This window comes from Silurus aristotelis (genome assembly GCF_946808225.1).
Source record: "Silurus aristotelis genome assembly, chromosome: 13".
NCBI classification, from domain to species: Eukaryota; Metazoa; Chordata; class Actinopteri; order Siluriformes; family Siluridae; genus Silurus; species Silurus aristotelis.
In genome coordinates, this window is record NC_139586.1 from 24,146,850 (window position 1) to 24,168,184 (window position 21,335).

General features: G+C 37.1%; 2 protein-coding genes across 4 annotated transcripts in view; both read right to left on the reverse strand.

Moving 5' to 3' along the window:
* Positions 1 to 3,248: 3,248 nt before the first annotated feature.
* Positions 3,249 to 5,817, reverse strand: LOC310736084 (cocaine- and amphetamine-regulated transcript protein; the record flags this gene model as incomplete). The annotated part of the gene is made up of 3 exons (XM_083559490.1): positions 5,374 to 5,817; positions 5,167 to 5,250; positions 3,249 to 3,356 (listed from the first exon to the last, which is right to left on the reverse strand). The coding sequence occupies exons 1-3, from the start codon at positions 5,500 to 5,502 to the stop codon at positions 3,249 to 3,251; spliced, it is 321 nt and encodes a 106-aa protein (XP_083415616.1). The 5' UTR covers positions 5,503 to 5,817.
* Positions 5,818 to 7,527: 1,710 nt separating this feature from the next.
* Positions 7,528 to 21,335, reverse strand: part of osbpl1a (oxysterol binding protein-like 1A) — a 32,891-nt gene continuing 19,083 nt past the window's right edge. Inside the window, exons 16-29 of one of the 3 annotated variants that reach the window (XM_083559078.1) lie at positions 20,908 to 21,073; positions 20,150 to 20,342; positions 16,620 to 16,695; positions 16,131 to 16,265; positions 14,853 to 14,950; positions 14,193 to 14,375; positions 12,990 to 13,097; positions 12,057 to 12,146; positions 11,834 to 11,957; positions 11,564 to 11,677; positions 10,645 to 10,768; positions 10,367 to 10,457; positions 9,506 to 9,526; positions 7,528 to 8,128 (exon numbers count right to left, since the gene is read on the reverse strand). In XM_083559078.1, the coding sequence (XP_083415204.1) occupies positions 8,026 to 8,128; positions 9,506 to 9,526; positions 10,367 to 10,457; positions 10,645 to 10,768; positions 11,564 to 11,677; positions 11,834 to 11,957; positions 12,057 to 12,146; positions 12,990 to 13,097; positions 14,193 to 14,375; positions 14,853 to 14,950; positions 16,131 to 16,265; positions 16,620 to 16,695; positions 20,150 to 20,342; positions 20,908 to 21,073 (1,626 nt within the window). In that variant the 3' untranslated portion in view covers positions 7,528 to 8,025. Of the gene's footprint in view, positions 8,150 to 9,505; positions 9,527 to 10,366; positions 10,458 to 10,644; positions 10,769 to 11,563; positions 11,678 to 11,833; positions 11,958 to 12,056; positions 12,147 to 12,989; positions 13,098 to 14,192; positions 14,376 to 14,852; positions 14,951 to 16,130; positions 16,266 to 16,619; positions 16,696 to 20,149; positions 20,343 to 20,907; positions 21,074 to 21,335 lie in introns of all 3 variants that reach the window. The other 2 variants (XM_083559080.1, XM_083559079.1) reach the window with 2 other exon arrangements.

The following is a 21,335-nucleotide window of genomic DNA, read 5'->3' on the forward strand; positions in this document are numbered from 1 at the left end:
ATAATTATTTTGCTACAACAGCAAAATTAGAGTGTTTTTTATTCCTTGTATAGATTTGAGAGAAATTACATGTTGGGGTAGTGTTACATCAGTTACTGGCATCTATTTTTGCCGACAGTTCCTCTTTTCTGTTTTTGGCTCTTTCCTCACAGTATCAATGTAATGGGCCACATTATGTTCTGTGAAAACGGTGGATTTTCTCACACTATGTTTCTCACACTATGTTTCTCACACTATGTATCTGGTACGATGTTATTTTTAATTATGAATTGTTTAAAATATGACCTTAAAAAAGTCATTTGGAAGAGTAATGCATAATATAGTTCAAGTCGAGGTTAAAAACGTATTTATTTAGTCAAGTCTTTTATCAGTAGATGTTTCTTACGTTAAGGAGCAGATCTGGAGGGAACATGGATATAGAGTGTTTGGTGAACTGGGATACTGGTATGCTGTCGTTCCCTCACTCTCACACGTTCACTCGGGTTTGTTGATGGTGATGTGGTGGGTCGTTTCTTATCCCAGAGATCCTTTATGTCGGTTACCTTCTGGTTCTTCCTTTTAGCTATGCTGCCATATCGAGTCTTGCCGGAGACTTGCCTTCCCAACTGCACAGTCACATTCAACTACACAGTCACACTCTCTCTTTCATACAACAACAAGGACACATAATAGTCCATATCCTTCTCTTCCTGTCACCCCTCTTCTCTCTCTCTCTTTCTCTCTGTCGAGTTAAACATGCTCCTGAGGTTCCAGTAACCACTGTTCCTGCCCCTCTTCTCTCCGTGGATCTTCCCACTTCGTCCAGGCCTGCCTCTGGATAGTGTTCTCTTCGATTGGGGGCCACTCTGTGCAGCTGGGGACGGTTTCTCATCAACGCCTTGGGTGGTTCCTTGAAATTCCTGGGTAAGAACGGGAGCTTTGAGGATGGATTTGGGCTGTAGTTAATGTCAACAGACTGCTACATTGACTCGGGACTACAGTTTGCTCCTGATCACCATCACTCTACCCCGCAACATTTTATATCTGCAATAAATGGACATTCGGTGCAACCCAGATGAGGATGGGTTCCCTCTTGAGTCTGTGTAAAGCTGCTTTGAGACAATGTTCATTGTTAAAAGCGCTATCCAAATAAAAATGAATTGAATTGAATTGAATATAGGGCTTAAATACTGGGTTAACTGCACTATATGTCTCAAAAAAATCTTTTGGGATTTAGCCCCACTCTGTATTACCTAAACAAGAGTACTACATTGTAGATTTGTAATAATAATATCAATACTACAATTATTGCATTACTGTGTATGTTCCATAAGTAGCCACCTGATTTCATCTATAGTGTGAAAAACTGAAAAAAAAAAACATGGTAAACTGTGTTAGTAAGGTGATGGGAGGTTACAAGCCCCCATAATCTCTAAAGTGCAATTTGGAATTAAATCTCCAAGTCAATAAAAATTGTACTGGAGGGTAGAATATATGTGACGAACAGGAAGTTAAACTCGTTTTAGGTAACACGTCGCATTACAGTTACACCTTCTGGGCTTTAACTTTTACAAAAATCCATACACCAACCCTTTTATTTGGATAGTGAAGAGATTTTCATAGTAGGCCATAAAGACATGACATGATACATGCAATGAGTAAAAGTACAATGAAGAAAGCAAAACCCCCCACAATAGATGGATAAAGATACACTATATGGCCTTATGTTCAATACATGGACACCTGGCCATCACACCCATATGTGGTTCTTCGCAAAACTATGACCACAAAGGTGGATCTACACAATTGTATAGAATGTCTTTGGACACTGCAGCTTTGAAATGTCACGTCACTGGAACCAAAAGGTTCAAACCTGTTTCATCATTACAATGCACAAAGAGAAATCTATAACGAAATGGCTTGTCAAGATTGGAGTGAAAGAACTTGAGTAGCCTGTACAGAGCTCTGACTTGACAAGACAAGACAAGACCAGATACTGTACACAGCTAATAGATAGATAGATAGATAGATAGATAGATAGATAGATAGATAGATAGATAGATAGATAGATAGATAGATAGATAGATAGATAGATAGATAGATAGATAGATAGATAGATTTTGGGTTGAATAACTACTCCCACAAGTGAACCTTAAACCTAAACTCTATTTAAAAAGGGTTTTTGCTGTTATGAGTTTTGACATTTTATTATTACATTTCTGCTTAGGGGAAGTGGTAGCTCAGGAGTTGAGGCTCTGGGTTACTGATTGGAAGGTCAGGGGTTCAAGCTTCTCTTGGGTCCTTGAACCCATATGCGAGGAAAGAATTTTACTGTGATATAATGTACATGTGGCAATAAAAAAACAAATCCCCCTCTCTATGGCTTTATACTAGTACACACAGCTGCACCGTTGCACCATCTAGTGGTCTTAGTCTTAGTTAAGTTTCAGACTTGATTAATGAATTTATTTGCACTGGACTCAGTTGTATATATTTCTCCTGGCATTTCAGGTCTTCAGCTTTAGTGCAACTTGCGTATGTTGTGAAATGGCCATGATGGCTCATTCCCCTTTTTTCTCGAAACATTCACGACCATTAGATTTTGAAATTAAATTTCATGATATCACTGATTGTAAGTTTGTCTTTATTTAATATCAGCCCATTGTTCAGTCATTTATTAAGCATATTGATTATGCTTAGATTACATGGATTGTATATGATTTACAAAAATTTCATTTTTATTTAAAACATTACTCATTTAATATACCACCATTTGTCACTTGTCTTCTAAGGTATTAGTGCTTGCAGATTAATTCAAAACTGCAATTATTGACAAATTGCTTTGGAAAAAAAACATTTTGCTGTTAAAGGAAAATAATCAAACCTTTTGTGGTTGTAACAGTAACCCAGCTTCATCACGCCACCTTGTCACCAATATGCTTTGGAACGTTTGCAGGCTTCCCAGGTGCCCCTGGTCAAGTGACCAGTCTGACTGGTGGTCAGTGTAAATCTCAGAACTAAAACAAGTCCCTTTACCTTTACCTTTACATCTACACTATGTGACTGAATTAATTTCTGCTTCACAAATAAAAAATAAAAAAAATGTCTGCCAAATGAATAAATGATATACAATACGTTGACTCATTCGGAAAGGTCTCTTGACATGCCATTAAAAAACACAATTTTAAATGTAATATTTAAAAAAAATGCATTTTATTTCGTTATGCCTTTATTTACAGTCGGGAGTGAAGGTGAAAAGTCACATCGTCTCACAAACACTTCAGGATGGAGAAGCTGCACGAGGTTCCACCAGGACAGGTACACACCTTTCCAAAACGGGCACCTTTACGAATGGCACACTGCTCACCTGCATCACACTGAAACATAACATCACACTGAGGGTTGAAGGTGTAGAATTTATAAATCGCATCAAGTTGTAGTGGTTGTGTGTTTGTGAGGGGGTCATACCTATGTGTGGATACTGTACATTCTTTTATTAGACATGCGCATAACATCGAACTGTGTATGACTGAGCGAAACAGAGAGAGAGGAAGATCATGCAGGATAGGAATGGTAAGATTCACCGATTTCCATTGGTGCACTGGCATAAAAGTTAAGTTATGTGATCCATCAAATTAAAAATGGGTGCATCCGATACAAGTTGGCATTTGTACTGCGTATGTACCAATGCAAATATGTATGTTTTTAACATATTTGATTGGTAAAAACCAAATTAATTTATATATAATTATTAGTAGATGCATTATACTTTTATTGTTTAGAAAGTAACCAATATTGTATATGTAGATTGATTGAGATGGTTTGGATATGTGCAGAGGAGGGACATGAATTATATTGGTAGAAGAATGCTGAGGATGGAGCCACCAGGTAGGAGGAAAAGAGGAAGGCCAAGGAGGAGGTTCATGGATGTGGTGAGGGAAGACATGCAGGTAGTTGGTGTGAAAGAGGCAGATGTAGAGGACAGGGGGGTATGGAGACGGATGATCCGCTGTGGCGACCCCTAATGGGAGCAGCAAAGAAGAAGAAGGAGATTGATTGATTATGACGTATCACAACACCACAGAGACCTGAGAGTCACATAGAATATATATTAACATGGCAGAGGTAGAGCTGCATCTTCCTGGAGACAGAACAGGAAAAGAACATTTGTTTTTATTTATTTATTTTTTTAACTTCAAAGACCTGTTTGTGAAAGGGCCATGCGTTAGAAGACAGATAGCACTTAAGGAAGTTGATGATTTGCTGTCTGTCTAAACCAAAGGAATAAAAGTCAACTATCTGTACCTGTATCTGTATATTGAATTACAATGCATTGTATTTTTTTTCCATTGAATCGTATTGAACTGAATCGCATTGTGTTGAATGAACTCAAAATCTAATCACACTGCATCGTAATTGTAATTGAGAATCGTATTGGTATCGGTAGCCGCTTTATATGTCTCTTTAATGTATCGTATCGTTGGCTATGCATCGAGGTGCGAATGGCATTATGGACTTGGAGATTTCTAATATGTTAAAGTGGAAGGCAAAGCCGTGTACACAAAAACCTCATGTGAATATATGAAAGTAATTGTACTTAATTTAGGTATGTACACTTTATTTAGGCACTGAATTATTGAAATGAATAAGCCTAGATCTTCAAAGTATTCATTACAAATTTGGAAGGTCTTGTTTGTTCTCATCCAGGAAGGAACGGTACACTAATACTGTATCAGTAGAACTGGCTCAGTTCTTCATCCAATCAATTCAGCGTAACATCTATTTACTATTAAGTATAAAAGAAAAATATAATTAAGATACATTAGGAGATAATTATCTAGACAGGAGTGGGATGATGTAAAATATGTAAGTTTATGGGAAATGCAGTTTTCTTCACCTTGATAGATGATATGAAATCCATTTAATCTTAAAATGAGGAAAATTGTGAGGTAAAGTTGCCATCATAACTAATTGGTTTTCTATGCTCATCCTGGTCTAGCACTGTTTCCAGTCGCTACAAGCAACAAGCTAATTATTAGCTAATGGTAAATATTTTATATTTGCTTACATTTTTACTATTCATCTAAAAGTTTAGATTTTTGACTATATACTAATTCCACCCCCACACACAATATATATATATAAAATGTTATTATTAAATAAACTTGAAGTAATCAGTTTACTCACCGAAGGAACCCAGCCTAACCTTTTCTCAGCTGATGGACTTTGTTTATTCCTCAGTTTTTCAAGGACCTCTTGAAGAGCTTCGATCTATAACAAGCACAGGATAAGATATTTTTACCTGAACTTTCAGAAACACCGCAACTTTGTTTGAAAAGGAATAGATGTAATTGTAGTCTATCTTCAAACCTTTAAAAAAAATAAACCCCTCACCAGCTCTTTTTCCTCCTGGGCCTTGATGTCATCTTCAACAGAACGGATCTCTACAAAATCTTCACAGTTTCCGATCCAGACAAACACATAGCAGGTAAGGGTGAGAAGCAGGAGCCGCTCGTTGATCATGATGTTTGATGATCACCAGGTCTGGATTTAGTCTGGTAATACTGATAAGCCTTGTGTGTGAGAACTCTAAGCTCAGTTCTTACTTTTATACCTTTGCAATCAATTCAGTTACATAAAAAATTCATGAAAGAGAACAGAAAGGGGTCAGGCCTCCTAATGGAGCAAACACCAAACCGGGGCTATTTTAAGTCCTTTGCGTAATTTAGTTTAGGATATGAGGACAACTGTGACGTCATACACTCCTCTCTGACCTGTGAATGTCAAATACGACCATTCAATTACAAAATCGCCTTCTGTACATGTCTGAACCCTGACCCTGACCCGGACAATTTATTCCAGGTATTATAACTAATATGAAACATCTATATAAGATATTTATATTTGAATTAATAATTTTTTTAAATATCTACAAAATAAGCTCATAATATTTCTAATAATATAAATTATATTAATAGTTAATATAATTATAGTGTAAACTAAAAGCATATCGTGGCATTTTGAATTTTTAATTACATACTTATTTTTCATAAAAACTTGTTATACATTTTACATTAACAATTAGAAAACTCAATTATAATAAGTTGTTTTATTATTTCTGTTTTATTAATTTTTACTTCCATGTTAAACCTAAAATATTCTTGAAAAAAGCGTTAAATATATTAATATTTTACAGTTGAAACAGTAAAGAAGAAGCAGATTTTTTTTTATACATTTTTTAACATTAATGCATCCCCTGAAAACCAGGCTAAAAAATACCCGCCATTGAATAGATGCTCTGTTCCAGATGTTTAGCCATCACAAATTGGCACTTGTCATAGTTGTTTAGATCTTTATGCTTGCCCATTTTTCTTGTTTCCAACACATCAAATTCACAAACTACTTACTTGATCCATGACATATCCCTGCTTTTGAAAGGTGCCATTGTGACGAGATAATCAATTTTATTTACTTCACCTCTCAGTGGTTTTAATGTTATATCCACTGTATGGACGCACGTTTGGTATCTGAATATACTGTAACATAACCATCTCCACTCTTCTGGGAAGATGTTTCAGCAGATTTTGGAGTGTGCTTGTGGAGATTTGTGCTTATTCAGCCATAAGGTATTAGTAAAGTCTAGTACTGATGTAGGTGAGGAGACCTGGGGTGCAGTCAGTGTTCAGGGTGCATTCATCCCAAAGGTGTTCAATAAGGTTGAGATCAGAACTACTAAACTACTAAGACTAACTACTACAGAACTACAGCAGGCCATTGTGCCCAGTGGCATTCTATACAATTGTGTGCCTCCAGGTTTGTGGTAACAGTTTGGGGAAGAACTACATATGGCTGGAAAAGTCAGTTGTAGAAATTCTTTTGTCTACAAATTATACTGTATATTCAGAAGCAGAACAACAGTGTTTCCAGTTCATATATATTAATAAAAAAAGAAGCCCTTCCAGTTTATACCATAGTTTTACATGTTTTAAATTTATATTTACTCCAGTTTCTTTGTGCTTTCCATCCCACCTCCCAAAAACACGTGTGGAAAAGCATAAGTGGATTTGTGACTTTAAATTGTCCCTAGGTATATGTATTTCACATCTAGTGTTCCTGGGATAGACTCCAGAGCCACTGCCATTCTGATGGTGTTTTCTGAAAATTAATAAAAGGTCAAAAAGTTTCCAAAATTTCATTTGACCTCAATGACAGAAATCTGCTTGGACCTGCTTAGGGCTTTATTCAGCAGGCCGGGAAATTCAGCGACACTACCATGTGATATACACAACAGCAACAAATGGACATCACTCTGAAATAACTATTAAATAAGTATAACAATCTTTTAAGTGTCTTATATGACACTTTACACCACCTCTGCTGTAAAATTAAATGCTTTGAGCACTTTATATTGATGTCACATCCTCACCAAACTTAAACTAACGAGTTAAACATTATCCGCATCCGGTGGGGTCATACTTCATATTATTAGGTTTTCATATATAAGAATAACTCATCTCTTTTCATGTCTCACACATTACAACTAGGAAACCAGTTTTAGCCCCGTCTTTATTGAAAACAAACAGAAAAAAGTCCAAGCTGAAGAAAATAAAGATGTATATATATATGTAATTGTAAAATATTCTGAAAAGTGTAAAGCATAAAAAGAGCTCTAAAATAAATAATACAAAGTTTAGTCCATTATTAAAAACTAGTGTTCTGAATGTTTTAGAAAAGATGCCTGCCAAAAAAAAAAAAAAATAAAAAATGCTGACAATTTCTATGCTCAATTATAATTATGATTACTTTTTTTTCTTCATTAAGGTAATTAAGCTGTTACATGATTGGCCTCAACAAAACTGAATCGAATTGTGTCCTGCTTATAGTTTATGTGCATGAAGAATAAAGTAACATCTTCCTCTTAAAAAAATAAATAAATAATATAAAGAACTTGCAGGTATGAGAAATCTGTTCAATCTTAAAAAAAAAAAGTTTATTACACAAATATCCGATGTGGCCCAATTTAGTTTGAAGTTATTGTAGATCGTGTCAGTATATATCAGGCACTTGGGCGTAATCTCGGTTCCAGTAAGCAGTGGAGAATAGCCAATCTGGAGAGTTGGTGTGAGGGTTTGGACCCTGATTAAACCACCTGCTCGGAAAAAAAGAGAGACTAGATGAGTCACAGTTTACATACAATCACTGGGTATCATTTATAAATCTTATAATAAAGTATGGAGAGTGTTAAATGATTTCATGAACCTGAACTTAAAATTCCCAATACTGACCAAAGTTTATCCGGGGCGACGTGTAATTATCCCATTTACTGTATATAACTAAGCAGCTGAGGGTCAAGGGCCTAGCTCACGGGCCCAGAGGTTGGTAGTACTGGGATTTGAACTCACAACCTTCCGAACAAAAGTTCGTCATTTTAACCACAGAGGTACCATTTGTGCAGATTTGGATGAATAATAATCATGCCTTAAGCGCAAAGCATATTCACGGTACAGCAAACGTACATTTGTCCATGACCACTAGGGGTGTAACGGTACACGTATTCGTACAAAAATATTTCGGTACAGGGTTTTAGGTATGCAGTCCTTTTTACATGAGTAAAACTTTCTTTCGGCTTCTCCCATTAGGGGTCGCCACAGCGGACCATCCGCATGTTTGATTTGGCACGTTTTTACGCTGGATGCCCTTCCTAACGCAACCCTCCCCATTTATCCGGGCTTGGGACCGGCACTAAGGCTTGTGCAACCCTAATGGCTGGGGTCGGTTCCCTGACCGGGGATCGAACCCGGGCCGCAGCGGTGAGAGCACCGCATCCTAACCACTAGACCACCAGGGAACCAGGGACAGTCCTTTTTACATGAGTAACATAGCTAAAATCCAAAGACAGGAGGTTGAGCTGGAGGTAGCAGAGCTGAAGATGTTAAGATTTATATTGGGAATTACAACGATGGACAGGATTAGAAACAGGTTTATTAAAGGGACAGCGCATGTAGGACGTTTTGGAGACAAGGTGAGGGAGGATAGATTGAGATGGTTTGGACATGTGCAGAGGAGGGACATGGGGTACATCGGTAGGAGAATGCTGAGGATGGAGCCACCAGGAAGGAGGAAAAAAGGATGGCAAAAAAGGAGGTTTATGGATGTGGTAAAAGAAAAAGACATGCAGGTAGTTTATTATTAGAATTAACCTCATTATTTAGATCACAATAAAGAAAAAGAAGAAAGGCTGGTAAAGGAATGGTGATTTATAGATGCTATGATGTAAATAAAAACAATAATTACTACGTTTTGCAGAGGTTCCACAACAAATGCAACTAGAATCAGTTCAATAAAAAAGGGTAATTATTATTGAATTATAAATAATTAAGGGTAATGGATAATAAAAAAAAATATATAGATTTGTTTCAGCATGGCATGACATGCGTTATTTCATATGTTCTTATTCATATTCTTGTGATTAGAAATGCAAAAAAATTTAAAAATAGAATCATATAGCACAGCATGCAGAGCAAACCTGGGGCTGAATGCGGAGCTTCTAATCATCATAGCCGAACCACAGAATATATGGAGGTAAGAAAAAAAGAAGGAAAAAAAAAACAAAAAAAACAAGGGGTGTAATGTTAGTGGAATTAGTATAGAAGAGCATCTAGTTACTAAATAGAAGCTGCACAATATACAGCATACTCAAATTATTTTCTTCAAGTGTGATTACTCTTCTATACAATACATTTTTATTAATAATAATCAAATGTATTATTATATTATTATTAATTAATAATAATCAAATAATACATTTAATTTCCTATTTTTGCTTGTAACAGTGCTGTCAAATGCTGCATTCTGATTGGTCAGAATGTGTTGATTAATTTTTTATAGCAGCAGCTTTGGTAATAGTGCAGCTGCACATCACAAGTTGGTTTTAATTTCACTTATTATGGATTCATTATGGTCATTTATACATGACACATAATCGAAGGCTATAATAAATGCACTATATGGACAGAAGTCTGTGGACACCTCACCAAAATATTTGTATGTGCTTTGTGAGTATCCTGTTCCATATTTTTCCACTTTGTGTTAACAGTTTGTGAAAGAACCACATATGACTGAAAATTTCAGGTGTCCCAATACTTTTGTCCATATACTGTGTGCTTCACTTTGATTCAGTTTCTCTTCAGATACATTTATCATGTAGTTAACAGTCATTTAATTTAGTAATCTTTTCATTATTAGAATCATCCAAAATTACAGAGAAAATCTGTTCTATAAACGCACTCAACATATCTGCCTGCTTGTCTAAAGCGCAAGTTTCAAGCTATGAGTTTTACATTACAGCTGTAAAGAAAAAAAGCAGGTGAAGGATATTCTCACACACCTCGTCTTCCAGTCCTCGTCTGACTTGGCTCGGCTTTTCCGTGCTGCTCTCTGCTTTTCCTCCAGCCTCTTTTTCTCCTCACTTGCCAAATCTGAGGGCATAAAGTCCAAGTATTTTTATCCTTATAATAAAAAGTTATGTTCATTTGAATAATGAAAAATAAAATATTATGTAATTTGTATTATATGAGTATTGTATAATGCTATATAATAAAATTTAATAAATGTCAATGTCCAGTGTTAATGATGACACATATGTATCCAGTCATGTATCCATACCAATGTCTCCGTTTTCCATGGCGCGGATGTCGGGTCTAAGTCTGCAGTCGGTTTTGGGAATTGCAGCTTCGATCTCTTGATTGAGCTCGTTTAGCTGCATGGCGAACAACGTGAAACTGTACATCTGCAGCAGAAATGGAGAAAGAAACACAAATCTCTAAGGCAGCTTGATTGAACCTTGGGGCTGCAATAACCTGATGAAGAATGAAAAAGTTTTTCTCATGCCACCCGTTATTTAAGGACACAAAGGACATTTACTCGGGGTCAGATTATCTCACCGGCTTTGCCAGTCCCTGAGATTATTCTTGCCACCCTGTCTGTTCTGGTTCTAGTTCCCATCTCCTGTTCCTGATCCTGTTGCTAAACCCTGTTTTGGACCGTGATTTTGCTCTCCTCCTTATTGCTCAGTTTGCCGGTTTTGTTTAAAGTCTGTGTTTTCCCTCTGCCTGTTTCTTAATTAAAGACTGTTTTCACCATACCCCTGTTGTGTCCTGCATTTGGGTCCTCCTCCCAGTCACACCCCCTGACAGTATAATCTGTCCCTGTCCCTGCCCGCGTTCCTGACAGAATAATCTGGCCCTGTCCCTGCCCGCGTTCCTGACAGAATAATCTGGCCCTGTCCCTGCCCGCGTTCCTGAAAGAATAATCTGGCCCTGTCCGCGTTCCTGACAGAATAATTTTGGCCCTGTCCCTGCCCGCGTTCCTGACAGAATAATCTGGCCCTGTCCCTGCCCGCGTTCCTGACAGAATAATCTGGCCTTGTCCCTGCCCGCATTCCTGACAGAATAATCTGGCTCTGTCCCTGCCCGCGTTCCTGACAGTATAATCTGGCCCTGTCCCTGCCTGCATTCCTGACAGAAAAATCTGGCCCTGCATCGTGCTTTCCTGACAGAGTGTGGGTTCGTGTTTGCTGAGAAACCTGAGCGGAGTTGGCTGGTCTTGGTGAGATTCTCCAAAGTAACTGGCTGCCTGAAATCTCCTCTACAGAGTCACCACCTGGTTGTGGGCTTTCCTCAGACTCAGCACTGGACCCCTGAGGAGCACAGATACATTTCAAATCAAAGCCATTGTAGTTACTTTCCACCTCTGGTTGTTACTATAGAAATGATAATGTATTGAAATGAGAAACTAGCCGTGGTGAGAAAACTTCGAAACACAGCCATGGATAAAGTAAAGAAAAAGAGCACACCACTTTACTGCTTTTCTTTCCCTCGGCAGCCTTATCGATCTTCTTGTGAGCCTCGAACGTTGCCGAATCCACTGTGTACATGCACTCTGTCCACTTCCCATACAGAACACACACTTTCTTTTTGCTGCAAATAAGCATCTTTTTCAGAAAAAAGGTCTGTAACATGTGGAAAGACAAAATAAGGAAAGTGTATTAAGAAAACTGAACTGAAAACAGCACCCACCTTTTGTCCAGAATGTAGCCTTCAACTTTGTGCAGTTCTTTACCAAAAAGACCACAAGGTTTAAAGCTGAGACAGCACCTCTCTCCAGTTCTGGTAGAAATATAGAGCAAAGAATTCAGAGAACGCAACTGACCATTCTGTCAGTGTCATTATATAGAGTTCATTATAAAGCAGTTTTGTTTTTTTTTGCATTGTTAATGATTTAGCTTAAACCTACACAATGCCATCTCGGGGAAAAACTCCCCGAGATGGCATAAGGAAGAAACCTTGAGAGGAACCAGACTCAAGAGGGAACCCATCCTCATCTGGTTAATGATCATTGATACGCCACAAACTATGCTACAATTGATTTAGAGACAGTGGCATTGAGTAAAAGACAGGAGGCGGAGCTGGAGGTAGCAAAACTGAAGATGTTGAGATTTTCGTTGGGAGTGACGACGATGGACAGGATTAGAAACGAGTTTATTAGAGAGACAGCGCATGTAGGACATTTTGGTGACAAGGTGAGAGAGGCGAGATTGAGATGGTTTGGACATGTGCAGAGGAGGGACATGAGGTATATTGGTAGAAGAATGCTGAGGATGGAGCCACCAGGTAGGAGGAAAAGAGGAAGGCCAAGGAGGAGGTTCATGGATGTGGTGAGGGAAGACATGCAGGTAGTTGGTGTGAAAGAGGCAGATGTAGAGGACAGGGGGGTATGGAGACGGATGATCTGCTGTGGTGACCCCTAATGGGAGCAGCCGAAAGAAAAAAAAGAAGAAGAAGAGGGAGAAGAAGAAGAGGAGAAGAAGAAGAAACTATGCTACAACTGACTTTCACATTCACTCCCAAGTATTAATGTTGACCTAAAAGGAGTAGGTTTTTATTTTGAGTACTCTGAGAGTGATTAAACTCCACCTGCAAGAAAAAAAAGCCTTTGCCAAACTCACTCACTTGTGGTTGACCACCTCCACATTTCCATACTGTTCAATCCAAAGCTGCCCCACAATGATGTTGTGGACGCAGCATGTCGGGTTTGTCCACGTGTACGCCTCATTATACCTGGAAAGAGAAAATTATCAGGATCAGGATAAATGACGGCAAACACATTTACGAGAAATCTTAAGGTCCGATTCAGAATTATTGGCACCCTCATTAAAAGTATATTAGTGCAGCATATGAACAACCGAATGGATTCCACATATGAAATTCGGTACAAATCCGAGAATAATTTAAACTAACATTCCTTTAAGGATTATAATTTGTGTTCTACAGTACATGCATACTCTTTGCCTCTTGTGCTTAAGATGACATGATGTGTCACATTTCGGAGAAACGACAAAAGGTTTGGAATATATTCTTGTGAACATAATTTTGTCTTGTCATTTTGAATGTAACTTATGTAAGTAATTTCTATGACTGGGCCTAAACGTGTACCATTTTTATCCTTGTTTTTAAATACACTCTATTAAATGGTGCCAACATTTATGGCATTGCCTTATCAGGACCGCTCAAAATGTATACCCGTGTTCAATATTAGATATCAATAAAAGCGTACAAGTGGTTAAAACAAAGCACTGAAGGATTCTGAGCTCTGATCTCTCAGAAGGTGATGAACAATTTTCTTTAACAGCTGATCTGACAGGTGTAAATCACAGGGGTGTATTAATGCACTCATTTGTTATCATTTCTATATTAACCACTCATGGAAATCTAAGTAAACCGATTTTTATTTTTTAATGTGTGTAATTATTGATGTGAAGTTTTCTGTGTTTATTAAATATTTATAGGAGTCTCAAATGATGGGAACAGTCAGAGGTAAAGCTGTAACCAGGTTTTCTGAAATCCTAAAGACAAAGGCAGTACAATGAGAAAAAAATAGATGAAATCTTCAAAATAGATGAAATGGGTAATTATAAATAACAATAAATGAACAAAAGGTATTTTAAAATGCAGTAGGGAAGAAAAAGACTATGGATTGTGCTGTTGTGGGACAACAATCATCCAGGGCCAGTGAGGGCAGGTAGAACATCATACCACCGTGTCTCACCATCATTCTTCCAAACTGCACAGCTCGTCATGGTTTCGCAATAATAACCAATAATTATTTTATAACGTATATGACACACTAGGTTAATGACGTGTGTTTGGTCTTACTTAGGCAGCTCCAGAGTCATGATGCCTTTCGGCTCGGCCTCCACACTTTTTCCCCAGAACTTCAACTTGGGGTAGATTGAGCCGTGAAAAACAAAATCCTTCTGCAGACCCTCGGCATGAAAAGCACTGACTGGAGGATGGTGGCTCACCTGCTCCGAGACTACTCGGAAACCCAAATCCTCTCTGAGAAAAAAAAAGAATAGCAAAAAAATTAATTGAGGGACATTTTATAAAAATAAACCTGTGTTCCTACGGTCTGTATATGTTAACTACAATGGGGTCAGTACGGAAGTCCTTAGAGGCCGGGTATTCCAATATTTCTTCTTGTAATCCCGACAGGACAAAAGTTGTTTCTTTGTCTCGTCCACGTGTATGAATATACAGAAACATTCAGTACCGATCACAAGGAAACAATGTTTATGATAAAATCATGAGAAAACTAATTAATAATCGCGAGAAAACCACTTATGTCGAGATCATGAGAAAGACGAGAAAGAAGAAAATATTCTAATGTCTGGCCTCTTAGCACTTCTGTAGTTCAGAAAGTATTTCAGACCTTTCTAGTTTTTGCACAATGTAATGCTATAAGATGTTTTCGAGAAATAGTGTAATGTATTTAATGTTGTCGATACTTGAACACCCTCATCAGTCAGCACTTACCTGACGAGCTCATATGTCTCCCCCAGCAGGGGGTTAAAGGGTTTCCCAGTCCTTTCCCACTGAGACGCCACTGCAGACACTGCAAATGCTGCTACACACTGACACACAGAACAATCTGTTATTTTATATCACAGCCACTTTCCAGTACTTGGGTATTACACATTCATACTGTACATGTTGGATTTGAAAACACAGTAAAAGTGTCATGAAGAGTGATGGCAATTCAAACACAGCCCACATGGGTTAACATTTGTTTCTCTTATGATCTTATTCATAAAACAAGCGTTAAAACAAACATAGTTGTTTGTTTTCCAAATTATTATCAGAATTATAGCTTCAGCAATCTATAAATGGTCTTCTGTGCACTTGCATAATAAATGAGAAACAGTCTATTGCTATTGTTGTAGCTTTTTACTGTCCGACACTAGCATAAGAATTTAGCAACAATAAGAGACATTTACCCTCAGTTCATTCCTGTCTCTCTTACAATATCGCTGCTATAAACTCTTTTTTTCTCTCTCAACCTACACACTTTGGAAGTTGATACTATTGAAGCAATAATGTATAGAAAATAGGTCTGTTTAAACACTTAGGAAAATGCTTTGAATAAGTGAAACACAATCAAGGAGTTTTTCACTTTTTATATATTTTTTAATGATATATTTTAGATATATTATTTAGTGTTTTCACACATTATTCTGCCCTCGCATAAAAATTCAGCAACCGAAACAGAAATTTCTTTTTGTTTGCCTCTGCATTTAAGATTTGCAACAATTACACCAAATATTTGTGCAAACTGCGCATTTATTCAATAAATTACGAGTACTTATTGTATATTAGCACCATATTCTACATAAATCTGCAACAATGATGTTACTTTAATAGTAGTTTGATAAAATGTATAGAAATTCCTTGGATGACTTATTTCTAAATCTTCAATGAAAACCTTTCAGTTGAAAACTATTCATTTTTATTATTTTTTTTTTTACAAAATAGAACTCTTTTAGTCTTCAGTGTCAGCTTGTTATCACTGATGAAATTTTAATAACTTAACAATGGTGCCGTAACGATTATACAGTCACTTTCTCCGTCTTCTCTACGGTGGTTCCTGGTATCTGGTAAGGTGGTGGACAACAAATAAGAACCAAGCTTCTGCTTTGGATTCTATTTTAGCTCGTTCTTGCTTTTTCAGGGTGCCATAACAATAAAATAAAAAAACACCTTGTTTTTGTCAGTATTATGTTGTGTTTCGATTCCCATTGGATTTTTACGGTTTACCTTCATTCTCTCGATGGAGTCGGTGGAGTCGTTAGCCTGCTGGATGAGATAAGTGTGCTCCATGTACTCTGTGAGTCTCTGTAAAAAGCTGAGCGGCTCGTTAAATATGACTGGCATTGTGATCTTAGAGAGCTCCTAAAAGGACAGAGACAATGTTCAGGTTTGGGGTGAGAAGATAAAGTACTGCATTTGTATTTCACATTACAAACCCTAACCTGTAACTCCAACTTGTAAAACTACACAGGATTTGATATCTAAAACTGATTAAAGTCTTAATTTTGGCAACAAAAATACTAACAGAAATGCTTGTTCAGAACCAGGTTTGGAATTTCTTTTTTTTTTTAAGCTGAACATGTTACATATTCTGGATTGCGATGCTGTAACTATTCACTATTTACCAAAATCACTCTGTAAAGAGCCAAATCAAATCAATACTGTCAGCATTTGTTGTGTTTGAAATACAATGATCACTCATTTAGTTCGCTTTACCAATCCAATGCACTTTCTCAGTATGCTCCATATGCTGAAGTTGTTCCTGGAAAACATCGGTGCCGGCAAACTTGTCCTGAGAAAAAGAGACAAAAGAAAAACGTATAACAGAATGTTCTCTAAATAGATATTTATTTTCATACATAGATTTCATTATATGAAACAAATGACCCAAAGAAAGCAGACTGATATATCTGCAGAGTTTATTTTTTTGATTATTTAGAATGCTGACTGTATGAAAACAACTATATTTTTGAAATACTTTTTTTTTTTATATAAGCTAACATTATAAGCATCATAATTAAGTTAAGCTGATGTGTTAAATGCTGAACCACAACCACAAATCTGTGTATAAAAAAAATATTTTGACAAACCTTTAAATGGATGCCAGGACAGTATTTATTTATAAATCTATCTATATAATATATAGACTCTTATTCTGAATCAGTACCCTGAGCACAAGAGTATAAATATTTGCTGATACTTAACTTTCTTTTGGCTTCTCCTATTAGGGGTCGCCACAGCTGATCATCTGCATGTTTGATTTGGCACGTTTTTACGCTGTATGCCCTTCCTAACGCAACCCTCCCCATTTATCCCGGGCTTGGGACCGGCAATAAGAGTGGCTGGGGTTGGTTCCCTGACCGGGGATCGAACCCGGGCCGCAGCGGTGAAAGCGCCGCATCCTAACCACTAGACCACCAGGGGACCAGTATGAATATTTGCTGATAACTAAACAAAACCATTTTCACTACACAATACTCAAGAATTAAAAGTTAGTGATTCGTTAAATCGCTTAATAATTACTTTATGAAAACATTGCTTATTTTGCATTATAGTGTACTCATCATCTTCATTTCCCATCATACACTGCAGCATTCAAACACAGCCCACTGGTCTCCAACTCCCATCACACACACTTAATTTTTCACAATCGCCCTTGTGTTGATTAGTTACACCTGTTTCCAATTACACACTCACTCACAGCCACAGTTTTGAAGGACTATCATCCAGCTAACAACAGAGTATACGCTCAGCTAATTTAATCTCTGCTCTTGTTTTTCTTTTTGTTTTTGAAATTAGTTGTTTGTGTGACAATTTACCACATGACAGTCCAACTTTATTAATTATGATACGTTTGTCAGCTTACAAGAAAAAAATTAATCTTTCAAGCTGTTATACAGTCAGCATTCTAAACTATTTCTGTCATCACCTCTTTCTTTTCTCAGCAAAAATAAAAGGCAACCAAAATATGTAAAGAGTAAAACCAATTTATTTCTATTAAAAAGAAAAACAAAACTGGTATGTAAACTGGGTTAACTTGACCAACCATGAGTCTAAAACAAAGAATGTCTAAACAGGAAGTGCCAGTCGCACGATAAACGATTTATATCTTATTCAACCGGCATCTTGAGTTTCACTTGTGTGGCTTAAGGAAAGTTTATTATGTATTCAAGAGGAAAGTAAAAAAAGGCTTTACTAGGCAAGTAGATTCAAACTGGACCCAAAACAGTCCAAATGCTTACATGGAAGATGCAGAGGTGCCCAAACAATTACCTATAAAAGGGGAAATCTAACTTAATAAGTGCAGGGGATTAAAAGTAAATGTTCCATTACACCGAACTGTATTATATTAAAATATATATTATAATATTATAGTACTGTGAAACTATAGACATAATCATATTTATAGTACAATACCTAGTACAGCTATTTTTTTTTAGCTATGAGCAATACAGCCATGTTGTTATATCAACTTTAAAAAATTTTTTTTTTTATAGTTTTCCCAAATTGGGCTACAGCTGACTTGCTGAAAAAAATCAGAATATAATAGGTGAGTGTTAGGCGGTTTGCTTTTTAAGTTTACGCTTGTGGGTAGTGGTAACATAGTGGTTAAATCATTGGACCAAGCTGCCGTTCCTGGGCCCCTCAGCCAAGCCCATAATCCCATAGCTGCTCAGGTGTATGAATGTGATACATGTAAGTCACTCTGGATAAGAGTGCCTGCTAAATAGTGTAAATGTAAGTTAATCAGACCGGAAGCATGCTCACAGTGGTAGGTACTGCCAAGATTTTTGCAGCTTGATAATAATAAGAATTTTTTTAGTTATAAATGTCAAATTGGAAATGAAGAGCTGTATCAATGGAATTCCCCCTCTATTTACACATATGTATTACTAGATATACAATATCTTACTACTGCACCTTCTTTACATTGATCATTCTCACCTCTAACCCATACCCTCATTTAAAATATTGCTACTTATTGTAAATAAGCCACTTTATGTACTTCTGGTTGGATGCTAACTGCATTTCAATAGCTCTCTACATGTATTTTGCACAATGACAAATATAATATAAATATAATCGATTCGAATCAAATCTTATATGATATGGCTGGGTAAACTTTGGCCCAAGGGTCCTTGTATGGGCATCTCTGATTTACTGGATGCTTACTGTTTCACAAATTGGAGGTTGAATGAGGGGTTTTGCAAAATTCTTGATTAATACATTAAACCTTTTACCATAGCGTTAGAAGTGTTTTCAGATTCACATTAATTTCCAGTATTATTGAGCTAATTCATATTCAGATCAAATCGACTCATAGAGCCGATCCAGACTCAATTCAGACACTAAAGATCGGATGTAAATATGGCGGAAAAACCTCCTAATGTAGACATAACATCCTTTAATAATCAACAATAGGAGTCTGAGGTTCGAAAATAAATACTGCATGATTTCAAACTGTATTATATAAAAATTATTTTATAATTTCATAATATTAAGAAATAAATAAATACATAGAAAACAATACTCTGTAATCTACCGCATGTGTTCACTAATGAACTCTAGTTCAATTAAACTTATTGTACAATAATACTATAGAAATTTGGATCCGACTTGGGATCCGCGAGTTCAAATCGCTGCCACTTCTGGGCCCCTGAGCAAGGCCCTTAACCCTATAGCTGTTTAGTTGTATGAATTAGATAAATGTAAGTCGCTCTATATAAAGGCGTCTGCCAAATGCCATAAATAGAAAATGTAAAAGTAGAAAAAATCCCATTTCTCATTAAGTATATATATGTTTTTCTCCTTATTAGATTTGTTTTTTGCTCATTCTCCTAAAAGGTGGCAATAATTTTCGACTCAGGGGCAAAGAACTTCTTAGTAAACACAAACAAAGACATCTTGTCCTTGTAGCAGGGACTCTGTTAACGGCTTTATTGGTTTTCACAGATTAAGTGAAAAGTTCAAATTACGAGCCTGCTACGTTTGGCTGCTTCATCAATCTTTTACAGTTGTAAGCTCCTCCTCCTTCTCCTCTGGTGCACAGCAACTAAATTATTGATTTCAATACATGACCAAAACAAAACACAACACAGGGGAGACGATGGCAATAAAAAAAGCCACAGGTTTACAAGACTATAATAATAGTTACTGTAGGAATTGATCAGGAATTTCGGAGCAACTTGATTTTTGTCAATAAAATGGACACATTATGGACTTTGTTCACCATGTTGATCATTTACCTGTATCTTTTAGCGCCACTCGATTTGGCTCCTTTATCATCCTCCTCTTCATCACCACGCCAATCCTCCTGGGACATCCTCCCAGCGTTGAGACAACTCGGCACGTTGTTATAGAGCTCTGACCTGCCCTCGTCCTCTTCCTTGAACGACCCACTCAAGTCTAGGTAGCTCTGCGAATTCTCTGAGGTGGAAACTATAACACACACACACACACACACACGCACATATGCACGCACACATATGGGTCAAACGAAGGAAAGAAGCTGCCATCAAGCTACCTGATGAAACCAGAGTAGGGGATCGGGTGGCTTTTAAAGGAGCCGAAACACACCAGACATGCAAAACTATACGAAAATTATATTTATTCACTGCAAATATAAAAAAAGATATTTGGATCAAATCTATTGCTTTAATTCATAGTCAATTCATCATTGTTAAAACCAGAAACAATGGTGGTTGGGTCCTGAAAGTATTGATGCAGTATTTTAAGTATGTAATCACATCTGTAACACAAATGTTTCTTTTTACACTCAAGGTTCTATACGTTTCCTCAAGATGATAACTTGAAGCTATTTTAGACATATAAATCCTTATACTTGCATTGCACAGAGACTTTCAAGAATAACAAACATATGGTGTTCCCACCTCCATTCTGACCAGGATCTTCCTGAAGATTTTTTCAATATTCTCTCAAATAATTCTGACAGTATAGCACTTATCGGTAAATTAGTGCTTTAAGAAAAAGATGGTGTACTAACAGGAAAGGGCATCATAGAAGTCATCCTCGCTGAGAATGGCGCTGCGAGGAGACGAGCCTCGAACCACAGACTGCTCCAGCTCATGATGCTCTGTAGCTAAAATCTGGAGAGCCTCTGACAGAATTTTGCTCTTCTCAACTTCCTGTTCCAGCTTCAGACTGCATGCCTGCACACATATGTATACACATACTTTCAAATACTTCAAATTAAACATTTTCTACTATACATGAATCTGAAAAGGACAGCCTTTCCAAACCTACATTGTATGGAGAAAAGTATGTGGACAACTGACCATGCGCTTTGTGAACATCCTATAACACATTTCATCCCCATTTGCTGTTATAATAACCTCCACTGTTCTGGAAAAAAAAATTAAAGGCTGCATGACATTTGGATTAACACACATGGTATAATGATGCTAGTGCTTT